Below are 22181 nucleotides of genomic sequence, written 5' to 3' on the forward strand. Positions count from 1 at the left end.
AGTGCGGCGCTCCCTCAGTACTGCCCCTCTGACAGTGCGGCGCTCCCTCAGTACTGCCCCTCTGACAGTGCGGCGCTCCCTCAGTACTGCCCCTCCGATAGTGCGGCACTCCCTCAGTACTGCCCCTCCCACAGTGCAGCACTCCCTCAGTACTGCCCCTCCGACAGTGCAGCACTCCCTCAGTACTGCCCCTCTGACAGTGCGGCACTCCCTCAGTACTGCCCCTCCGACAGTGCAGCATTCCCTCAGTACTGCCCCTCCGACAGTGCGGCACTCCCTCAGTATTGCCCCTCTGACAGTGCAGCACTCCCTCCGTACTACTTCTCTGACAGTGCGGCACTCCCTCAGCACTACATTGGGAGTGTTAGCCTGGATTATGTTCAGTGGTCCCTGGAGTGGGACTTGAACCCATGATTGCCTAATGCGAGCGGAGACAGTCCCCGGTGACACTCGCAGCCCTCCCAAAGATAACTTTAAGTTGCTCCCTCCATAGACCATGTACTTTTTGCTCTGATTTGGACTCTGATAAATTCCCAAGAAGATAAAGTTTTCTAAGACATCTCCCCTCTCTGCTGCCCTAGGGCAATAACACAAAACTTCAGGCCATTAATCTAAACTTACATCCTACTGTTACAAACTCTAACCAATTGTGTTGGGAGAAGTAATCCTTTCACGGCCCAAAGCAGTACATACACCGCACACATCCCTTTAAACCTCAAACTGTCTGTCAGATATTAATCAGGTTTTGAGTTTAAAAAGTTCATTCCATGGCATGAACTGCTTCTGCTGGCTGTTTGTCCCACAAATGATTTGCCAAATGCAATGCTGATCTTCACCATGATTTTGACGGGGCCCCCGTCAGTTATTTATTTAATATAATGATGAAAGTAAAGACGCTGATAGAAAGATATCAGCATATTGCACATTGGTGGTTAGAAACACTGCCTCAGGAACCTGTGTTTGAATCCTGTTCCAGGTGAGTGAACGAGCGTCTGCTCTTTCTGTGAATCTGCATCAAATGCGTTTGAGTTTCAATAATCTCAGCCCAGCTCCCAAGATACAGTCTAGCCCTGATCATTTAAAGTCTTTATTTTGTTCAATGGAAGAAATTGAATTATCCAATCAATTGAATTCAGCAACATAAAAAACGCAAAGTAAGAATTTAACAGAAAACCACATACTTGGAATTTGGAACCGTGGAATGTATGGATGTTGAAGACAGCAATTTGTAAAAAGAAAAGACTTGGATTTATATAGCGCCTTTCACGACTTCAGGATGTCCCAAAGCACTTTGCAGCCAATGAAGTACATTTCTAAGGTGTAGTCACTATTGCAATGTGGGAAAGGCAGCAGCCAATTTGCGCACAGCAAGCTCCCAAAAATTGCAATATGATACTGGCCAGATAATCTGTTTTAGTGATGTTGGTTGAGGAATAAATAAGGGTCAGGGCACCAGGGAGAACTCGCCTGCTCTTCGAAATAGTGCTGTGGGATCTTTTAGGTTCACCTGAGAGGACAGACGGGGTCTCGTTTTAACTTCTCATCCAAAAGACGGCCCCTCCGACAGTACAGCACTCCCTCAGTACTGCCCCTTCGACAGTACAGCACTCCCTCAGTACTGCCCCTCCGACAGTGCGGCGCTCGCTCAGTACTGCCCATCCGACAGTGCGGCGCTCCCTCAGTACTGCCCCTCCGACAGTGCGGCGCTCCCTCAGTATTGCCCCTCCGACAGTGCGGCGCTCCCTCAGTAGTGCCCCTCCGACAGTGCGGCGCTCCCTCAGTAGTGCCCCTCCGCCAGTGCGGCGCTCCCTCAGTAGTGCCCCTCCGACAGTGCGGCGCTCCCTCAGTAGTGCCCCTCCGACAGTGCGGCGCTCCCTCAGTAGTGCCCCTCCGACAGTGCGGCGCTCCCTCAGTAGTGCCCCTCCGACAGTGCGGCGCTCCCTCAGTAGTGCCCCTCCGACAGTGCGGCGCTCCCTCAGTACTGCCACTCCAACAATGCAGCACTCCCTCGGTACTGGAACTGGGAGTGTCGGCTTAGATGATGTGTTCAAGTCTCGGGACTGCGACTTGAACCCACAACCTTCTGACTCAGAGGCGAGAGTGCTACCCACTGAGCATGGTAGACCTGTTAAATTGTGTGCTAATTGTTGCAGAAGAATTCATGAATTTTTGAAGGTTATAATGGAGTAACTAATTGAACCTTAGATTGCCATGGCTTCTGGAAAATCAACTGCGTCCCTCATGCGGGCTGTGCAAATCTCTGAGTTTGGTGGGCCAGCAGTCCTCAAGCTACAATCGGATATTCCTGTGCCTAAACCAAGCAAAAGTCAGGTAAAATGCATGATTCTACTCAGTACCATAATGTTGTTATTCTGCACAGTTCTTGTCTCCATATTATAAAAAGGATATCGAGGCACTGGGGACTGCAAAAAGGATTCACAAGGGGACGATACCAGAACTGAGGGTATAACTATCGGGAAAGACTGAACAGCCTGGGGCTCTTTTCTCCAGAAAAGAGAAGGTTGAGGGGTGACCTGACAGAGGTCTTTAAGATTATAAAAGGGTTTGAAAGGGTAGACACAGAGAAGATGTTTCCACTTTTGGGGAGACCAAAACTCGGGATCATAAATATTAGGTAGTCACTAATGAATCCAATGGGGAATTCAGGAGAAACTTCTTTACCCAGAGAGCGGTGAGAATGTGGAACTCGCTGCCACAGGGAGGAGTTTAGGCGAATAGTATCGATGCATTTAAGGGGAAGCTGGATAAACACATGAGGGAGAAAGGAATAGAAGGATATGGGGATAGGGTGAGATGGAGAGGGGTGGGAGGGGGCTGGTGTGGAGCATAAACACAGGCACAGAATAGTCAGGCTGAATTACCTGTTCCTGTGCCGTACATTCTGTGTAATTCAATTCTAATTTGCATTAAATTTAGAGTCGATCAGGCTATCCAAATGGGCGCCGAGGAGAAAGGAAAATGGCTGGTGCTTTTGAGATTGGAGGCTATAGAGAGACAGTATTGCATTTCATGCAGCCCATGCTCCACACGAGTTGGGAGTGCTTGGTCCTGACAGCCCATGCCAACACTGGCGTGTTTCATTCCCCAGTACTCCCTCTCATGGGCATTAAAAAAAAACCTTTATCTTTTCAGTATCAGTGATGCTATCAATGTACAAGAGAGAAATTTGCTTTACACGACAATATATACACAATTATAACTCTGTTGAATTATGAGGCACTTTGCTTCATTTTAATTACTAAACCTGCAGGGTACAGACACAATTCCCGGCCCAGAGCCACTGTGCAAGAATCTTGACAATGGTCTTGACTTCCAACTTATGGATTTGGTTAGTCACGGGAAAAGAACTGATTTAGATTCCTGTTCTAAGTGGTTTTTTTCTCTGTTTTTTCTCCTGTTTTAGAGTGAAACTCCATACTGGAAAGGGTAATTAAAATTGGTGTGCAATTAAGAGTGCTCGCAGGTCCGACTGCCAACTGGTGTCAAGGCCTGATCCTGTCTAACTCAAACAGGGAATCGTGGGATATTGGGATCGGGCAGGAAAGTGGAGTTGCGCTGGAAGATCAGCCGTGATCTCATGGAATGGTGAAGCAGGCTTGAGGGGTCGAATGGCCACCTCCTGCTCCCAATCCCATTTCTTATGTTCTGATCCAACTGATCTAAAGGTGCAGTGGTGAAGATTTAGTCAAATGGATCCTGTGAGCTGGATTGAAAACGGGCTGGCAGGACATTGGCAAAATGTAGCTATCGATGGATTTGGATCTGTTTGGAGACCGGTCACCAGTGGTGTCCCACAGGGATCAGTGTTGGAACCATTGCTCTGCTATTTTTGTTAATGATCTGGATGTAGGTGCTGGGTCACAATCTGCAAATTTACAGGTGATATCAAGATCTGTGCGAGTGTTGGAACTGTAGATGCCACTCATCTGCTTCAGACAGATCTTAATATGTTGGGAGATTAGGCTCATGACTGGAAAGTGATGTATAAGTTGGATAAGTGCAGTGTTACGCATGTGGGCAGGGCAAATGCTCAACACTCATACATCATCATCATAGGCAGTCCCTCGAAACGAGGATTACTTGCTTCCATGCCGAAAAGTGATGAGTTCACAGGTGTTTCAAGGAAGGACCTAATATTCCAGGTCCCGAACTATATCCTGAAGGGTGGAAGATACCTGTGTGTGAATTTTTTTTTAACGTGTGGTGGCTGTTGCACCTCAGTCACCACACAGGCTTGACAGAGCTAGGTCTTGGTCTAGTGGCAAGGATTAACCAAGACGACTGGAGACCAGCTCTGCTGCACGGACCTAGTGCACGCACATATAGCAGTGTGGGCTGGCCCGTGCTGTCCCTGGGCCCTGAACTCTCTCCTCTCCTGGGCTCCTATCTCATCCCTCTACGAACTCTTACCGCTCCTTCGCCATTCCTGCTGTACTTGCCGGCACTGCAGTCAGCCGTCGCCCTCCTGCAGCAGCACGCGTTGCTCCCTGAAGTCGCACGCCGCCGCACGCTGCTCCCTCTAATGGCCCCGGCCTGCTGATGGTCTTGCAGGCCATTCATACACCCTTCAGGGAAAAGCATTAAAGAAAGTGGAGATAGAAAGCGATCTGGGCATTCTAGTGCATAGATCTCTGAAGGTACATGAGCAATGCTATGAAGCTGTAGCTAGAGAAAACAGGGAAAATAGGACAATTGAGTGCAAGACAAGGCGTGCTGTTTTGTCCTTACACAAGACATTAAGTCAGGCCCCACCTGGAATACTGGGTCCAGTTTTGGTCTCCTCACATGGTGGGTGATATTGAGGCTTTGGAGAGGGTGCAGAGGAGGGCCTCGAGACTAATTCCCAGTCTAAAGCATTTTAATTATCAAGAAAGGCTAAAAAAAAGTTGGGACACTCTGCACTTTAGAGAAGTGTAGACTTAGAGGGTGAAGTGATTGAGGTTTGTAAGATAATGAAAGGAATAGATTGTGCTCCAGTTGACAGTTTGTTCCAATCCAATAGGTTAGGCAGGACCAGGGGGTCACAAATTTAAGTTGTATAAGGCTAGATCTAGGTTAGATATCAGGAGGTGGTTCTTTTGCAGACTCACTGAATTCCTTCAAGCGAGAGTTGAACCTGTTTCTGGCTGGGGCAGTGATCACCTCTTACAGAAGGGTAGGTACTGCAGGGAATTCAGTGCCAGAGTGATCTTCTGGACTAGTTTTGATTGCCCAGATGGGTCGCAAAAGAATTTCCCAGATTTTTTACCCCCCAAGTTGGCCTGGGTTTTTAATCTGGTTTTCCGCCTCTCCAGGAGATCACAGGGTTTCGGGTGGGGTGGAGAGTGTATATGTTGTCATACACAAGGTATTGCAATTATGTGGGACAGGCTGGCTGGACCAGTGGGTCTTTAGTGCCCGTCATTGTTCGTATGTAAATGACATGACCGAAAGCTGCAGAGCAACAGCTGAACCCGTGTGATCCAACTTAAGCCCTGTGCCCTAATAGTTTGCAGATGATAGCCAACTGGATAACGAATCATTTGACTTCCGATGTTCTATAAAAGTTCACAGGGTTGGGAGTAATATATTAGCTTGGATAGAGGATTGGCTAACGAACAGAAAACAGAGAGTTGGGATAAATGGTTCATTCTCGGGTTGGCAATCAGTAACTAGTGGGGTGCCACAGGGATCAGTGCTGGGACCCCAACTATTTACAATCTATATTAACGACTTGGAAGAAGGGACTGCGTGTAATGTAGCCAAGTTTACTGACGATACAAAGATGGGAGGAAAAGCAATGTGTGAGGAGGACACAAAAAATCTGCAATAGGACATAGACAGGCTAAGTGAGTGGGCAAAAATTTGGCAGATGGAGTATAATGTTGGAAAGTGTGAGATCATGCACTTTGGCAGAAAAAAATCAAAGAGCAAGCTATTATTTAAATGGAGAAAGATTGCAAAGTGCTGCAGTACAGTGGGACCTGGGGGTACTTGTGCATGAAACAAAAGGATCGTATGCAGGTACAGCAAGTGATCAGGAAGGCCAATGGAATCTTGGCCTTTATTGCAAAGGGGATGGAGTATAAAAGCAGGGAAGTCTTGCTAGAGTTATACAGGGTATTGGTGAGGCCACACCTGGAATACTGCGTGCAGTTTTGGTTTCCATATTTACAAAAGGATATACTTGCTTTGGAGGCAGTTCAGAGAAGATTCACTAGGTTGATTCTGGGGATGAGGGTTGACTTATGAGAAAAGGTTGAGTAGGTTGGGTCCCTACTCATTGGAATTCAGAAGAATGAGAGGTGATCTTATCGAAACGTGTAAAATTATGAGGGGCTTGACAAGGTGGATGCAGAGAGGATGTTTCCACTGATGGGGGAGACTAGAACTAGAGGGCATGATCTTAGAATAAGGGGCTGCCCATTTAAAACGGAGATGAGAACTTTCTTCTCTCAGGGTTGTAAATCTGGAATTTGCTGCCTCAGAGCTGTGGAAGCCGGGACATTAAATACATTTAAGACAGAAATAGACAGTTTCTTAAACAATAAGGGGTTATGGGGAGCAGGCGGGGAAGTGGAGCTGAGTCCATGATCAGATCAGACATGATCTTATTGAATGACGGAGCAGGCTCGAGGGACCGTATGGCTTACTCCTGCTCCTAATTCTTATGTTCTTTGTGCCTTTTCTATTTTATCTCTTATTCTTTAGAATGGTTGTTAATCTGGTCCAAAAATAAAGATAAACAATTCAGTCATAACTTTCAAAAGGGAATTGGAGAAATTTGCAGGGCTCTGGGGAAAGAGCGGGGGAGTGGGACTAATTGGATCGCTCTGTCACAGAGCCGGCACAGGCATGATGGGCCGCATGGCCTCCTTCTGTGCTGTCTGATTCGCTAAATGAAATACTGAATGTATAAAGTTCCTCACAGTCTGGGTCTCCATTTGCACACATGTTGGTTTATTGAAGGACAAAGTAGTCCCTTTCAAGGCTGACTTAGAATGGCCCGCCCTGGACTGTGGGCCAGTGGAATTTCTTACCTCCTGTCCTGTTTTTGAAGGCTAAGGATGCTCTTTGCCCTCTTAGGTCCTAATCAGAGTCCATGCTTGTGGTGTAAATCCAGTTGAAACGTACATCCGTTCCGGAACCTATGCTAGGAAGCCCCCTTTGCCCTGGACTCCAGGAAATGATGTCGCAGGAGTCGTGGAGCAAGTGGGACAAGACGTCGCGAAGTTTAAGGTAATGTATTTTGTGATATTCTTAAAGTGCCTGCTTCCCCCATTCCAAAACCAATTGTATTTTAAAAATAGTTTGTGGCCTCTTTTGTGGCAAACATTTTGTTTCTCTTAACTGACTGACATATGAGGAGAGACTGGATCGACTGGGCCTGTATTCACTGGAGTTTAAAAGGATGAGAGGGGATCTCATAGAAACATATAAAATTCTGACGGGACTGGACAGGTTAGATGCAGGAAGAATGTTCCCGATGTTGGGGAAGTCCAGAACCAGGGGACACAGTCTAAGGATAAGGGGTAAGCCATTTTGGACTGAGATGAGGAGAAACTTCTTCACGCAGAGAGTTGTTAACCTGTGGAATTCTCTACCACAGAAAGTTGTTGATGCCAGTTCATTGGATATATTCAAGAGGGAGTTAGATATGGCCTTTACGGCTAAAGGGATCAAGGGGTATGGAGAGAAAGCAGGAAAGGGGTACTGAGGTGAAAGATCAGCCATGATCCTATTGAATGGTGGTGCAGGTCGAAGGGCTGAATGGCCTACTCCTGCACCTATTTTCTATGTTAACTCACCATAAACAACAACTTGCATTTATATAGCGCCTTAACATAGCAAAATGTTTCAAATGTTCACAGCAGCGTAATCAGCTTGACACTGAATCACATAAGTATATATTAGCACAGCTGACTAAAAGCATAGTCAAAGAGGTAGATTTTAAGCAGATTCTTAAAGAAGGAGAGGGAGAGGTTTAGGGAGGGAATTCCAGGCAGCTGAAGGCACGGCCGGCAATGGTGGGGCAATGGGATGCGCAAGAGGCCAGAATTAGAGGAGCGCAGAGATCTCGGAGGGTTGTTAGGCTACAGAAGTTTACAGGGATAGGGAGGGGCGAGGGCATGGAGGGATTTGAAAAAAAGGATGAAAATTTTAAAATCGCTGTGTTGTCGGATCAGGACAAATGTAGGTCACGAGCACAGGGTGTGTGGGTCAACGGAACTTAGTGTGAGTTAGGATATGGGCAGCAAAGGAGGAGAGCGAGGCGGAGCGGTTAGGAGAGGGAATTCCTTGAGGTCTAGACAGTTGAAGGCATGCCACCCATGGTGGGGTGAAGGAAATGGGGGATGCGCAAGAGGCTAGAGTTGGAAAAACGTAGAGTTCTCAGAGGATTGTCGGGCTGGAAGAGGTGACAGATAGGGAGGGAGAGATCTGAACACAAGGATCAGAATTTTTTAATCAAGATCAAAGTCTTTCCAGGACTTGAATACTGTTCCCATCTGTGGAGAGCTTTATCTGACCTATTTCTTACCCTCTTAGACAGAAACATAGGCTCCAGCTGCCCCCATTTCTCTTATATCTTCAGGCTATTACAACCTAAACTTGGTGTCATGGACTACCTCCTCTACTCTCCTACTTTTTCAACCTACACTAAGGGACTTGCCTCTTCCCTTGGGTTCTCAATAAAAACACATCTGATGCAATGGAAAAAAGCTTTATCTAATATATTCCATACAAGTTCGGATCGGTGGATGCTGTTTATAACACGGTCCTTCAGATTCATGTATTTTGTGTGTTGTGTTGTAAATTACATTTATTAAAGCAAGTGATATAATATGAAAAAATCACATGCTGCACGAGACTAAGTACAGCCTTCAGGTGAATTGGGTTAAAGAACTGAGGATAGTTGGACCAGGGTATGCAAATGTAATTCACTTCCCATTTTCTGTCATTTTTAAATTATTTTTAATAATTTTTAAATAATATTATTTATAGTTAAATTGAAAAACTAGGGGCAAGTTCAGAAACAGAGTTCGTTGGAGCATTGGAGTTCCTGTACAGGATCAGAAGCTGGGAGCCACAAAATGGGAGCGCATCAGTGCCACCACTGGTGGGAAGGTGTAATTACAGCATGACGTGTTTACATCGGCAATTCTCATTATAAATGTCAACAGAGGAATTTATAGTGGAAAAAAGTTGTCGGGTAGTGCACAGACTTGACATTTCTAATCTATTATAAAATGCATTTTGTAAACTGCACTATAATCAATAAATTGCAAAATTTTTAAACATTTTGAACAGATTTAAAAATGAAACTCTTGTCAATAAATCTGTAATTTTTGCTCCGAGAGAGAAAGGGGATCGTGTTTTTACAAGTGGAACCATCACTGGGGGTTATGCGGAGTATACCGTGGCTTCAGATGACTCCGTTTACCCTTTGCCAGATAATCTTAGCTACAAGGAAGGATCGGCGATTGGAACTCCTTACTTCACTGCGTATCGAGCCCTCCTGCACAAGTAAGTCAACCATAACTCTTATATCGACTGGAATTGTTTTTACCATGAGACTGAGGCGTCACCATATTGCAGGAGTTGCGTTGTCTTTACCCGTTGGTATACCTTAACGCGCAGACCCCTAACTCTTGTTGGCTCCTTGAATGTCGGCTGTGACTCAGTGGGCATCACTCTTGTCTCTGGGTCAGAAGGTTGTGGGTTCAAGTCCCACTCCAGAGACTCGAGCACATAATCCAGGCTGAGGGAGCGATGCACTGTCGGAGGGGCCATCTTTCGGATGAGATGTTAAAACTGTGGCCGTGTCTGCTCTCTAAAGCGGACAGAAAAGATCCCATGGTAGTAAAAGAAAGAAAGTCTTAGATTTATATAGCGCCTCTCATGACCATCTTGAAGAAGAGCAGGGGAGTTCTCCCCAGTATCCTAGCCAATATTTATCCCTCAACCAACATCATGAAAACAGATTATCTGGCCATTATCACATTGCTGTTTGAAAGGCACTATTTCTGTATCATTTATGGCAAATAGCCAATAATGAGTGCAGCGGTTTAACAAAGGACACAAAATCAAAATACTGCCGATACTGGAATCTGAAATAAAAACTGAGAATGCTGGAAATCTCAGCGGGTCAGGTAGCATCTGTGGAGAGAAACAGAGTTAACGTTTCAGGTCGATGACCCTCAGTCAGAAAAAATGTGTGGTAATTAACGGGTTACAGAGCCCTGTTTGAGATGGACATAGTCACAGTCCTCTACTTGACTTTACAAACACATGGAATTCACGGGCAGGAAAGGTACAGCTAGTCCGTCAAGTCTGTGCCCACACCATGGTGGTTCGAGCATCATGACTAGACCCTTCCTCCCCCTCCCCGCCACCATGTCCTCTCCTGCACTAAGAAAACAGAGAGAAAACCTGGGGCCAATAAGGGAAAAAAATATTCTGGAATATTCTTCTCCACCCCCCCCCCCGGTAGGCGATGGAAACCTGAACCGGAGATGGTGGTACATATTAATGAAAGTTGATAATTAGTAAATGTTTTGCCTCTTAACACTGCACAATAAACCCTGACTGAATCTTCCAGAAGTTCGTGACGAGTGCTGTCACTGTGTGACTCAGGCATTATGAGTGCTGCGAGTAGAACATAGAAATTTACAGCGCAGAAGGAGGCCATTCCGGCCCATCGTGTCCGCGCCGGCCGACAAAGAGCCGCACGGCCCTCAGTCAGCAGCCCTAAAGGTTACATATAAACCTATAACCAATGAACAATGACGGAAAGGTAAAGAGCAACCAGCTCAACCAGTCCGCCCCACACAACTGCGACACCCCTTGCACTGAAATATTTTACACTCCACCCCAACTGGAGCCATGTGAGTAAAGTACCACTTTAAATTCTGAAGTAATTAATTTGCAGTCCGTTTATATCTCTGATTATCCCTCTGTTTGATTATCTACGGTATGTGTTCCCGTCAAATGAAATGAACCAAATGAGGGTTTGACAAGTGGTGTGTCAAGGCAAGACATCCTGCGACGGAACATAGGGAACCGGAGGAGGCAATTCAGTCCCTCGAGCCTGTTCGCCACTCAATTAGATCGTGGGCTGATCTGTATTTTAGCGTAATCTACTTGGTTCTGTAACCCTTAACACTCTGACCTGACAAAAAAATCTTATCACTCTCAGTTTTGAAATCTCCAATTGACTCCCCCCTCCCCACTAGCCACAACAGCTTTTGGGGGGAGAGAGTTCCAGATTTCCACCACCCTGTGTGTGAAGAAGTGCTTCCTGACATCACCCCCGAACGGCCTGGCTCTAATTTTAAGGTGATGCCCTCTTGTTCTGGACTCCACCCAACAATACTTTCTCTCAATCTATCCTATCAACTCCTTTAATCATCGTAAACATCTCAATTAGATCACCTCTCAATCTTCTATACTCGAGGGAATACACACCTCATTTCGGCAGATTCCAACACTTGCCACGTGCGTTTGGATTTCCCGCTCGGTTCCCACAGTTTTGTCGCCCCAGAGGTCATGCACGTGCCGGTATCCAAGCAGTGACCAATCACCAGCTTCAATTCTAGTTGTGGAGAATTCCCAAAGGGTCACTTTCTCATTTGGACTCCTTTCTGTTTTAGAGCCCGAGCGAGAGCTGCAGAGACGGTTCTGGTTCATGGAGCGAGCGGAGGGGTAAGCTGCATCGACTAAAAGCCCAGGCATTCTGGGGCAAGTCAAACTACTAGGGGATTGCTACAGCCTCGTACAACCAATGGCATCGCTACCGGATGGCAATATTTCATTCTCTATGCTCCGGCTCTCTGGAATTCTCTCCCCAAATCATGTTTCCCTGCCATCTGCCTCCCTGAATTCCAAGCTCCATCTCTTTGTCCTCATTCCCTCAGTTCCTCCTTTATCCCGTTGGCGGCTACTTCTTCACCCTATCAAATACTTTGGAGCGAGAATAAGTTTTCATCCACTATATTCCAGAGGCTAAACCATAGGTACCCGCGATTCTTCTCTATTTTGTGCATATAGACCCTGAAATTCCGTTTTGGCCTTCCCGCAGACATTATAGAGAAAAAATACACACCTACCTTAAGCTGCTGCCCACATTCGACTTTCCGATGGTGAGGCCTCTCCTGACTGCCAGTCGCAGCGCGAGCACGTCGATGCGTGCACAGGCCGACAGCTGGAGTCACATGGCTCTGGGCAGCCAATCAGGTAAAATATAGTAATAGGAGTTCCGCAGGGTCCTAAACTCCTATTACTATGATTGTGATAGAGCCCGAAACACCCAAAACACAGCCCCAAACATCCAAAACACTAATAAAAAATAGAAAATAATTATGCTTTTGTGTTTTTTTAAAACACTTGCGCCTGTAACTGTAGGCTATGCACCTGCTTTTTCAGGCGCAAGATTTTTGAGGACATGTGTAAACGTAAATGTCGGAAATTTCCACTTACAAGTGTCCTCGCTCCCGAGATGCGGCCAGGAGCTTGACAGATCGGAAATGCCTGTTTCCAGCACGTGCGCATTGCCTCCCCGGGTCCGTAGGAACGCCATACGGACCCGGGGAGGGGGGCGGGGGGGCGCGTAATTGTTGGCCCATAGTTGAATACAGTTGGAAGAGGAGAGCTTAAACATACCCCAATCTTTAGTCTCTCTTCACCCCCAAGTACAAACTAGTTTAGACCCATGGAAATTTACAGCGCAGGAGGAGGCCATTTGGCCCATTGTGTCTGTGCCGGCTCCTTACGACAGCAATCCAGGACTATCCCCGCTGCCCTTTCTGCTTGTAGCACTCCATCTTCCTCTACTCCAGACATTTTCCCTTAAAAGACGCAATGGTTTCTGCCTCAACCACTTCCTGTTGAAAAGCAACCCATGCTCCAACCATGCCCTACCGAATAGAGATTCCCCCGCTCTCTCCTTAACTTTTTAGTGACAATTTTAAATCGATGACCTTTCCTTGCTGACTCCCGAACCAGAGGATATATTTTTTTCCCTATTCAACTTCATCAAACCCCTCTCAATTTTTAACCGTTTGTTAAATGTATTGCTCTTCTCTGATCCAGTCGAAACAGTCCCTCCATCTCTAGTGTCTCGGCGTAATTATAGTTTTCCATTCCTGGTACGCATTAGAATCAGACAGCACAGAATGAGGCCATTCGGCCCATCGTGCCTGTGCCCACTCTTTGAAAGAGCGATCCAATTAGTCCCACTATATTCATGTTATAATTGTCCATGTTTGAAATCACCCTGTGCCATATCGGTGTCAAACACGCTTCTATGAACTTCCTCTTTATTAACTTTTTATAACAAAGATAGTTCGTACAAACCGGTTGGATTATTAATACTGCACAGCACGATCTCAGTGCTGCTTTTCCTGACTTGAATCCGCATGCGGAAAAAATGAATACATCTCCATTTGAAATCAGAAGTGCAGTCTGGAAAAAATTGTTGGCAATTGGAATTTGGATTTCTGAGCTTGCTTGCAGCAGTTGGAGAGCAGAGCTATTGTGTTTGGCTGGAACGCGACCACTGCTGAAATTGAGAAGCAGCCTCCATGAAAGGTAGTGCGTAATTATTGTACTGACTTTCAGGTTGGGATAGCAGCCTGTCAGATTGCCAGAGCCTACGGCCTGAAGGTGCTTGGTACAGCCGGGACTCAGGAAGGACTAAGTCTGGCTCAAGAGAATGGAGCTCACAAGACTTTCAACCACAGGGAGACTGGCTACATTGATAAGATCAAGGTACAGACCCAGCATTTCCAAACCTCCATTGGTCATGTACTGACTATATTTACATTTCCTAAGGCTGCGTAGTTCCGAAACAAAACAAGGCACAAGAGTTAGCTGACTGACTAATGACTCCGTATTGGCTCTGTCAGTCTTGTTTCTGTCTACTGGCACTCAAGTCCAGAAATGATGGTGTAGCCCACGGCTATGGTCCTGGCCAGAGGATTGCGAGTAATCAACAGCCATGGAAAAAGAAAGACTTGCATTTCTGTAGCGTCTTTCACAACCTCAGGACGTCACAGCCAATGAAGTACTTTTTGAAGTGTAGTCATTGTTGTAATGTAGGAAAACGTGTCAGCTAATTTGCGCACACAAACAGCAATGTGACAAATGACTAGGTAATCAGTTTTAGTGATTTTAGTGATTACTTCTTCGACATAGTGCTGTGGGATCATTTACGGCCACCTGAGCGGGCAGACGGGGTGCCTTGGTTTAACGCCTCATTCAAAAGACTGCCCCGCCGACAGTGCAGCGCTCCCTCAGTACTGCCCCTCCGACAGTGCAGCACTCCCTCAGTACTGCCCCTCCGACAGTGCAGCACTCCCTCAGTACTGCCTCTCCGACAGTGCAGCATTCCCTCAGTACTGCCCCTCCGACAGTGCAGCACTCCCTCAGTACTGCCCCTCCGACAGTGCGGCGCTCCCTCAGTACTGCCCCTCCGACAGTGCGGCGCTCCCTCAGTACTGCCCCTCCGACAGTGCGGCGCTCCCTCAGTACTGCCCCTCCGACAGTGCAGCACTCCCTCAGTACTGCCCCTCCGACAGTGCGGCGCTCCCTCAGTACTGCTACTACTAAAAACTAACCTTTATTTGTTTAACTCATTTAATAAACTATATAGGGTAAATACTTGATTAACACTAAACTAATTAATTAAATAAAATAATGGGAAAACAGGAGATGTGTTGCTGCTGCAATATGTGGGAGCTTCTGGACGTTTTGGATCAGGGCGACTACATCTGCGGTAAGTGTCTGCGGCTCGACGAACTTCGGCTCCGAGTTGAGGAGCTGGAGTCTGAGCTGCAGACATTGCAAGATATCAGGGAGGGAGAAAGTTACCTGGACCTTTTTCTCCAGGAGGCAGCCACACCCTCTAGATTAAATACTTTAAAATTGACACGTGGTCATGGACAGGAGGGTGTGACTGCGAGTGAAGCAGGTAAGGGGATCCAGGAGGTAGTATTGCAGGAGCCTTAGTCCCTGCACTTGTCCAATAGATTTGAGGTTCTTGCAACCCTTGTGGACAAGTGTGCAGACTGGGGACGAGCAGACTGACCAAGGCACTGTGGTACAGAAAGCCATTCCAGTGAGGGGAGTAAAGAGGCAGGTGGTTGTAGTAGGGGACAGTATAGTTAGGGGGATAGATAGGGTTCTCTGCAGCCGAGAGCATGCGTCCCGAAGGCTGTGTTGCCTACCCAGTGCTGGGGTAAAGGACATCTCCTCCGGGCTGGAGAAGAACTTGGTGGGAGGGGGAGGATCCAATGACATAGGTAGGACTAAGAAATAGGTTCTGCTGAGAGAGTTTGAACAGCTAGGGACTAAATTGAAAAGCAGAACCACAAAGTTAATAATCTCTGCATTATTACCTGAGCCACGAGCAAATTGGCATAGGGTCAATAGAATCAGGGAGATGAATGTGTGGCTCAGAGGTTGGTGTGGGAGAAGTGGGTTTCGATTCATGGGGCGCTGGCACCAATACTCGGGAAAGAGAGAGCTATTCCGTGGGGACGGACTGCACCTGAACTATGCTGGGACCAGAGTTCTAGCGAACCGAATAACTAGGGAGGTAGACAAGACTTTAAACAAAATAAGATGGGGGTCGGGGGGTGGGGGGTCAGGGAGGATGGTCGCAGTGGAGAGAAATCTAGAATGCTAAAGAGAAAAGAAAAGGAAGCAATGCAGGAAAGTGATTGTGGTAAGGATAACCACAGGAAGGGACAGATTATGTCAGGAAGGGACAGAGCATACAAACAAAAGAATGCTTTAACAAATAGGGTCCAGGTAAGAAAAAAACACGATAAGACAAATAGGGCTGTAGTACAAAATAATGTTAAGATGTCTAATAATATTAAAGACAAATCTAAAAGCATTGTATATGAATGCAAGAAGCATTTGTAATAAGGTAGACAAATTAACAGCGCAAATAGATGTAAATGGATACGATATTGTTGCAATTACGGAGACATGGTTGCAGGGTGACCAGGGTTGGGAACTGAATATCCAAGGATATTCAATATTTAGGAAGGACAGGCAAAAAGGAAGAGGGGGTGGTATGACGTTGTTAGTAAAAGATGAAATCAGAGGAATAGTGAGAAAGGATATTGGCTCAGAAAATCAAGATGTAGAATCAGTCTGGGAGGAGCTATGGAACACCAAGGGGCAGCAAACATTGGTGGGAGTTGTCTATAGTCCTCCAAACAGTAATGGTAATGTAGGGGATAGCATCAAACAGGAAATTAGAGATGCATATAACAAGTGTACTACAGTAATCGTAGGTGACTTTAACCTATATAATAGACTGGCCAAACCAAATTAGTAATAATACTGTGGTAGATGAAATCCAGGAGTTTGTACGAGATGTTTTTTTAGACCAGTATGTTGAGGAGCCTACTATGGAACAGGCTACCCTAGATTGGATATTGTGTAATGAGAAGGGGTTAATTTACAATCTTGTTGTGCGGGGCCCTTTAGGGAAGAGTGACCATAACATGATTGAATTCTTTATTAATATGGAAAGCGAAGTAGTCCAATCCGAAACTAGGATCTTAAATCTAAACAAAGGAAACTACGAAGGTATAAGGAATGAATTGGCTATGATAGATTGGGAAGATTCATTAAAAGGCATGACGGTGGATAGGCAAATGCTAATATTTAAGTAACGAATGCATGAATTGCAACAGTTATACATTCCTTTCTGGCATAAAAACGCAAAAGGAAAAGTGGCCCAACCATGGCTAACAAAAGAAATGTAGTATTAAATTCAAAGAGGAGTTATACAAAGTTGCCAGAAAAAGTAGCAAGCCTGAGGATTGGGAGCAATTTAGAATGCAGCAAAAATGGACCAGGAGATTGATTAAGAGGGGAAAAATAGAGTATGAGAGTAAACTTGCAAGAAACATAAAAACCGACTGCAAAAGTTTCTAAAAGTACTAAAAAGAAAAAGATATTAGTAAAGACAAATGTAGGTCCTTTACAGACAGAAACGGGAGAATTTATAATGGGGAACAAGGAAATGGCAGAACAATTAAATAAATATTTTGGTTCTGTCTTCACAGAGGAGGACACAAATAAAGTCCCAGAAATGCTAGGGAACCAAGGATCTAGTGAGCAAGAGGAATTAAAGGAAATGATTATTAGTAAGAAACTCGTGAGGCTGGAGAAACTAATGGGACTGAAGGCAGATAAATCCCCAGAGCCTGATGATCTGCATCCCAGAGTACTAAAAGAGGTAGCCATGGAAATACTAGATGCATTGGTTGTCATCTTCCAAAATTCTATAGATTATGGATCAGTTCCTGCAGATTGGAGGGCGGCAAATGTAACCCCACTATTTAAAAAAGGAGGGAAAGAGAAAGTAGGGAGCTACAGACCGGTTAGCCTAACATCAGTAGTAGGGAAAATGCTAGTGTCTATTATAAAGGATGTGATAACGACACACTTAGATAATATCAATGGGATTAGACAAAGTTAACATGGATTTATGAAAGGAAAATCATGTTTGACAAACCTACTGGAGTTTTTTGAGGATGTAACTGATAGAATAGATAAGGGAGAACCAGTCGATGTAGTGTATTTGGATTTTCAGAAGGCCTTTGATAAAGTCCCATATAAGAGGTTAGTGTGCAAAATTAAAGTACATAGGATTGGGGATAATATACTGGCATGGATTGAAAATTGGTTAACTGACAGGAAACAGAGAGTAGGAATAAACGGGTCTTTTTCGAGGTGGCGAGCAGTGACTAGTGGGGTACCACAAGGATCAGTGCTTGGGCCCCAGCTATTTACAATGTATATAAATGATTTGGATGAGGGAATCAAATGTAATATTTCAAAGTTTGCTGACAACACAAAACTAGGTGGGGTTGTGAGGAGGATGCAAAGATGCTGCAAGGCGATTTAAATAGGTTGAGTCAGTGGGCAAACACATGGCAGATGCAGTATAATGTGGATAAATGTGAAGTTATCCACTTTGGTAGGAAAAACATAAGGAAAAAGTATTATTTAAATGGTGATGCCTTGGGAAGTGTCGATGTGCAGAGGGACCTGGGTGTCCTTGTACACAAATCACTGAAAGCAAACATGCAGGTGCAGCAAGCAGTTAGAAAGGCAAATGGCAAATGGTATGTTGGCCTTCATTGCAAGAGGATTTGAGTACAGGAGCAAGGATGTCTTACTACAGTTATACAGGGGCTTGGTGAGACTGCACCTGGAGTATTGTGTGCAGTTTTGGTCTCCTTACCTAAGAAAGGATATATTTGCCATAGAGGGAATGCAGCGAAGATTCACCAGACTGATTCCTGGGAAGCAGTACTGTCGTATGAGGAGAGATTGGGTAAACTAGGCCTGTATTCACTAGAGTTTAGAAGAATCAGAGGGGATCTCATTGAAACGTATAAAATTCTGACGGGTTGGACAGACTGGATGGGGGGAGGATGTTTCCCCGGGCTGGGAAGTCTAGAACAAGGGGTCACAGTCTCAGGATACGAGGCAGGAAATTTAGGAGCAAGATGAGGAGAAATGTTTTCACTCAGAGGATGGTGAACCTGTGGAATTCTCTACCACAGAAGGCTGTGGAGGCCAAGTCACTGAATATATTTAAGAGAGAGATAGATAGATGTCTAGACACAAAAGACATCAAGGGGTATGAGGAAAAAGCGGGAATATGGTGTTGAGATAGAGGATCAGCCATGATCATATTGAATGGCGGTGCAGACTCGAAGGGCCGACTACTGCTCCTATTTTCTATGTTTCTATGCCCCTCCGACAGTGCAGCGCTCCCTCAGTATTGCCCCTCTGACAGTGCAGCGCTCCATCAGTACTGCCCCTCCGACAGTGCAGCGCTCCCTCAGTACTGCCCCTCCGACAGTGCAGCACTCCTTCAATACTGCTCCTCTGACAGTGCAGCGCTCCCTCAGTACTGCCCCTCCGACAGTGCAGCACTCCCTCAGTACTGCCCCTCCGACAGTGCAGCACTCTCTCAGTACTGCCCCTCCGACAGTGCAGCACTCCCCCAGTACTGACCCTCTGACAGTGCAGCGCTCCCTCAGTACTGCCCCTCCGACAGTGCAGCACTCCCCCAGTGCTGACCCTCTGACAGTGCAGCATGGTCGGAGGTCCCGTCTTTCGGATGTGACATTAAACAGATACCCTGTCTGTCCTCTCAGGTAGACATATAAATCCCATGGCACTATTTTGAAGAAGAGTAGGGGAGTTCTCCCCAGTGTCCTGGGGCCAATATTTATCCCTCAACCAACATCACTAAAACAGATGATCTGATCATTATCACATCGCTATTTGTGGGAGCTTGCTGTGCGCCAATTGCCTGCCACGTTTCCCACATTGTAACAGTGACTACACTTCAAAAAGTATTGACTGTAAAGTTGGATTTCCAGAAGGCATTTGATAAGATGCCACATAAAAGGTTACTGCACAAGATAAGAGCTCACGGGGTTGAGGGTAATATATTAGCATTGCTAGAGGATTGGCTAACTAACAGAAAACAGAGAGTCGGGATAAATGGGTCATTTTCAGGTTGGCAAACAGTGACTACTGGGGTGTCGCAGGAATCGGTGCTGGGTCTTCAACTATTTACAATCTATATTAATGACTTGGATAAAGAGTGTAATGTAGCCAAGTTTGCTGATGATTCAAAGATGGGTGAGAAAGCAAGTTGTGAAGAGGACACAAAGAATCTGCAAAGGGATATAGATAGGGTAAGTGAGTGGGCAACAATTTAGCAGATGAAGTATAATGTGGGAAAGTGTGAGGTTATCCACTTTGGCAGGAAGAATAAAAATGCTTATTATTATTTGAATGGAGAGAGACTACAAAGTGCTGCAGTACAGAGGGATCTGGGGGTCCTTGTACATGAAACACAAAAAGTTAGTATGCAAGTACAGCAAGTAATTAGGAAGGCAAATGGAATGTTGGCCTTTATTGCAAGGGGAATAGAGTATAAAAGCAGGGAAGTCCTGCTACAACTGTACCACTGACAACTGTACAACTGAGATCATACTTGGAATATTGCGTACAGTTTTGGTCTCCTCATTTAAGGACGGATACACTTGCTTTGGAGGCAATTCAGGGAAGATTTACTCGGTTGATTCCTGAGATGAAGGGGTTGCCTTATGAAGAAAGGTTGAGCAGATTGGGCCATAAAAACTGACTGCAAAAGCTTCTATAGATATGTGAAGAGAAAAAGATTAGTGAAAACAAACATAGGTCCCTTGCAGACAGATTCAGGAGAATTTATAATGGGAACAAAGAAATGGCGGACCAGTTAAACAAATCTTTGGTTCTGTCTTCATGAAGGAAGACACGAATAACCTTTCGGAAATACTAGGGGACCGAGAGTCTAGTGGGAAGGAGGAACTGAAGGAAATCCTTATTAGGCGGGAAATTGTATTAGGGAAATTGATGGGATTGAAGGCCGATAAATCCCTGGGGCCATCATTTTCCAACAGTCTATCGACTCTGGATCGGTTCCTGTGGACTGGAGGGTAGCTAATGTAACACCACTTTTTAAGAAAGGAGGGAGAGAGAAAACGGGTAATTATAGACCGGTTAGCCTGACATCAGTAGTGGGGAAAATGTTGGAATCAATTATTAAAGATGAAATAGCAGCACATTTGGAAAGCAGTGACGGGATCGGTCCAAGTCAGCATGGATTTATGTAAGGGAAATCCTACTTGACAAATCTTCTAGAATTTTTTGAGGATGTAACTGGTAGAATGGACAAGGGAGAACCAGTGGATGTGGTGTATTTGGACTTTCAAAAGGCTTTTGACAAGGTCCCACACAAGAGATTGGTGTGCAAAATTAAAGCACATGGTATTGGGGGTAATGTACTGACGTGGATAGAGAACTGGTTGGCAGACAGGAAGCAGAGAGTCTGGATAATCGGGTCCTTTTCAGAATGGCAAGCAGTGACTAGTGGGGTGTCGCAGGGCTCAGTGCTGGGACCCCAGCTATTTACAATATACATTAATGATTTGGATGAGGGAATTGAGGGTAATATCTCCAAGTTTGCAGATGACACTAAGCTGGGTGGCAGTGTGATCTGTGAGGAGGATGCTAAAAGGCTGCAGGGTGACTTGGGCAGGTTAGGTGAGTGGGCAAACGCGTGGCAGATCCAGTATAATGTGGATAAATGTGAGGTTATCCACTTTGGTGGCAAAAACACGAAGGCAGAATATTATCTGAATGGCGGCAGATTACGAAAAAGGAGGTGCAACGAGACCTGGGTATCCTGGTACATCAGTCATTGAAAGTTGGCAAGCAGGTACAGCAGGCGGCGAAGAAGGCAAATGGAAGGTTGGCATTCATAGCTAGGGAATTTGAGTATAGGAGCAGGGAGGTCTTACTGCAGTTGTACAGGGCCTTGGTGAGGCCTCACCTGGAATATTGTGTTCAGTTTTAGTCTCCTAATCTGAGGAAGGACGTTCTTGCTATTGAGGGAGTGCAGCGAAGGTTCAACAGACTGATTCCCGGGATGGCAGGACTGACATATGAGGAGAGACTGGATCGACTGGGCCTGTATACACTGGAGTTTAGAAGGATGAGAGGGGATCTCATAAAAACATATCAAATTCTGACGGGACTGGACAGGTTAGATGCAGGAAGACTGTTCCCAATGATGGGGAAGTCCAGGACCAGGGGACACAGTCTAAGGATAAGGGGTAAGCCATTTAGGACTGAGTTGAGGAGACACTTCTTCACTTAGAGTTGTTAAAATTGTGGAATTCCCTGCCGCAGAGAGTTGTTGATGCCAGTTCATTGGATATATTCAAAAGGGAGTTAGGTATGGCCCTTACGGCTAAAGGGATTCATGGATATGGAGAGAAAGCAGGAAAGGAGTACAGAGGTGAATGATCAGCCATGATCTTATTGAATGGCGGTGCAGGCTCGAAGGGCCGAATGGCCTACTCCTGCACCTATTTTCTATGTTTCTATACTCACTGGAGTTTAGAAGAATGGGAGATGATCTTGTTGAAACATATAAGATATTGAAAGGGCTTGACAGGGTAGATGCAGAGAGGATGTTTTCCCTCATGGGGGAATCTAGAACTAGGGCGTATAGTTTCAGAATAAGGGGACGCCCATTTAAAACGGAGATGAGGAGCAATTTCTTCTCTGAGGGTCGTGAATCTTTG

At 45.6% G+C, this 22181-nt stretch overlaps 1 protein-coding gene across 5 annotated transcripts in view; it reads left to right on the forward strand.

The window, feature by feature from the left end:
* Nucleotides 1-22181, forward strand: part of cryz (crystallin, zeta (quinone reductase)) — a 43380-nt gene that overhangs the window by 15881 nt on the left and 5318 nt on the right. For 4 of the 5 annotated variants that reach the window (XM_070886471.1, XM_070886468.1, XM_070886470.1 and 1 more), the window contains exons 2-6: nt 2206-2331; nt 7087-7239; nt 9362-9525; nt 11652-11703; nt 13618-13767. In XM_070886471.1, coding sequence (XP_070742572.1) covers nt 2212-2331; nt 7087-7239; nt 9362-9525; nt 11652-11703; nt 13618-13767 — 639 coding nt within the window. In that variant the 5' untranslated portion in view covers nt 2206-2211. Of the gene's footprint in view, nt 1-288; nt 977-2205; nt 2332-7086; nt 7240-9361; nt 9526-11651; nt 11704-13617; nt 13768-22181 lie in introns of those variants that run through there. The other variant, XM_070886469.1, reaches the window with a different exon arrangement.

This window comes from Pristiophorus japonicus, chromosome 8 (assembly GCF_044704955.1).
Source record: "Pristiophorus japonicus isolate sPriJap1 chromosome 8, sPriJap1.hap1, whole genome shotgun sequence".
Lineage (NCBI taxonomy): Eukaryota > Metazoa > Chordata > Chondrichthyes > Pristiophoridae > Pristiophorus > Pristiophorus japonicus.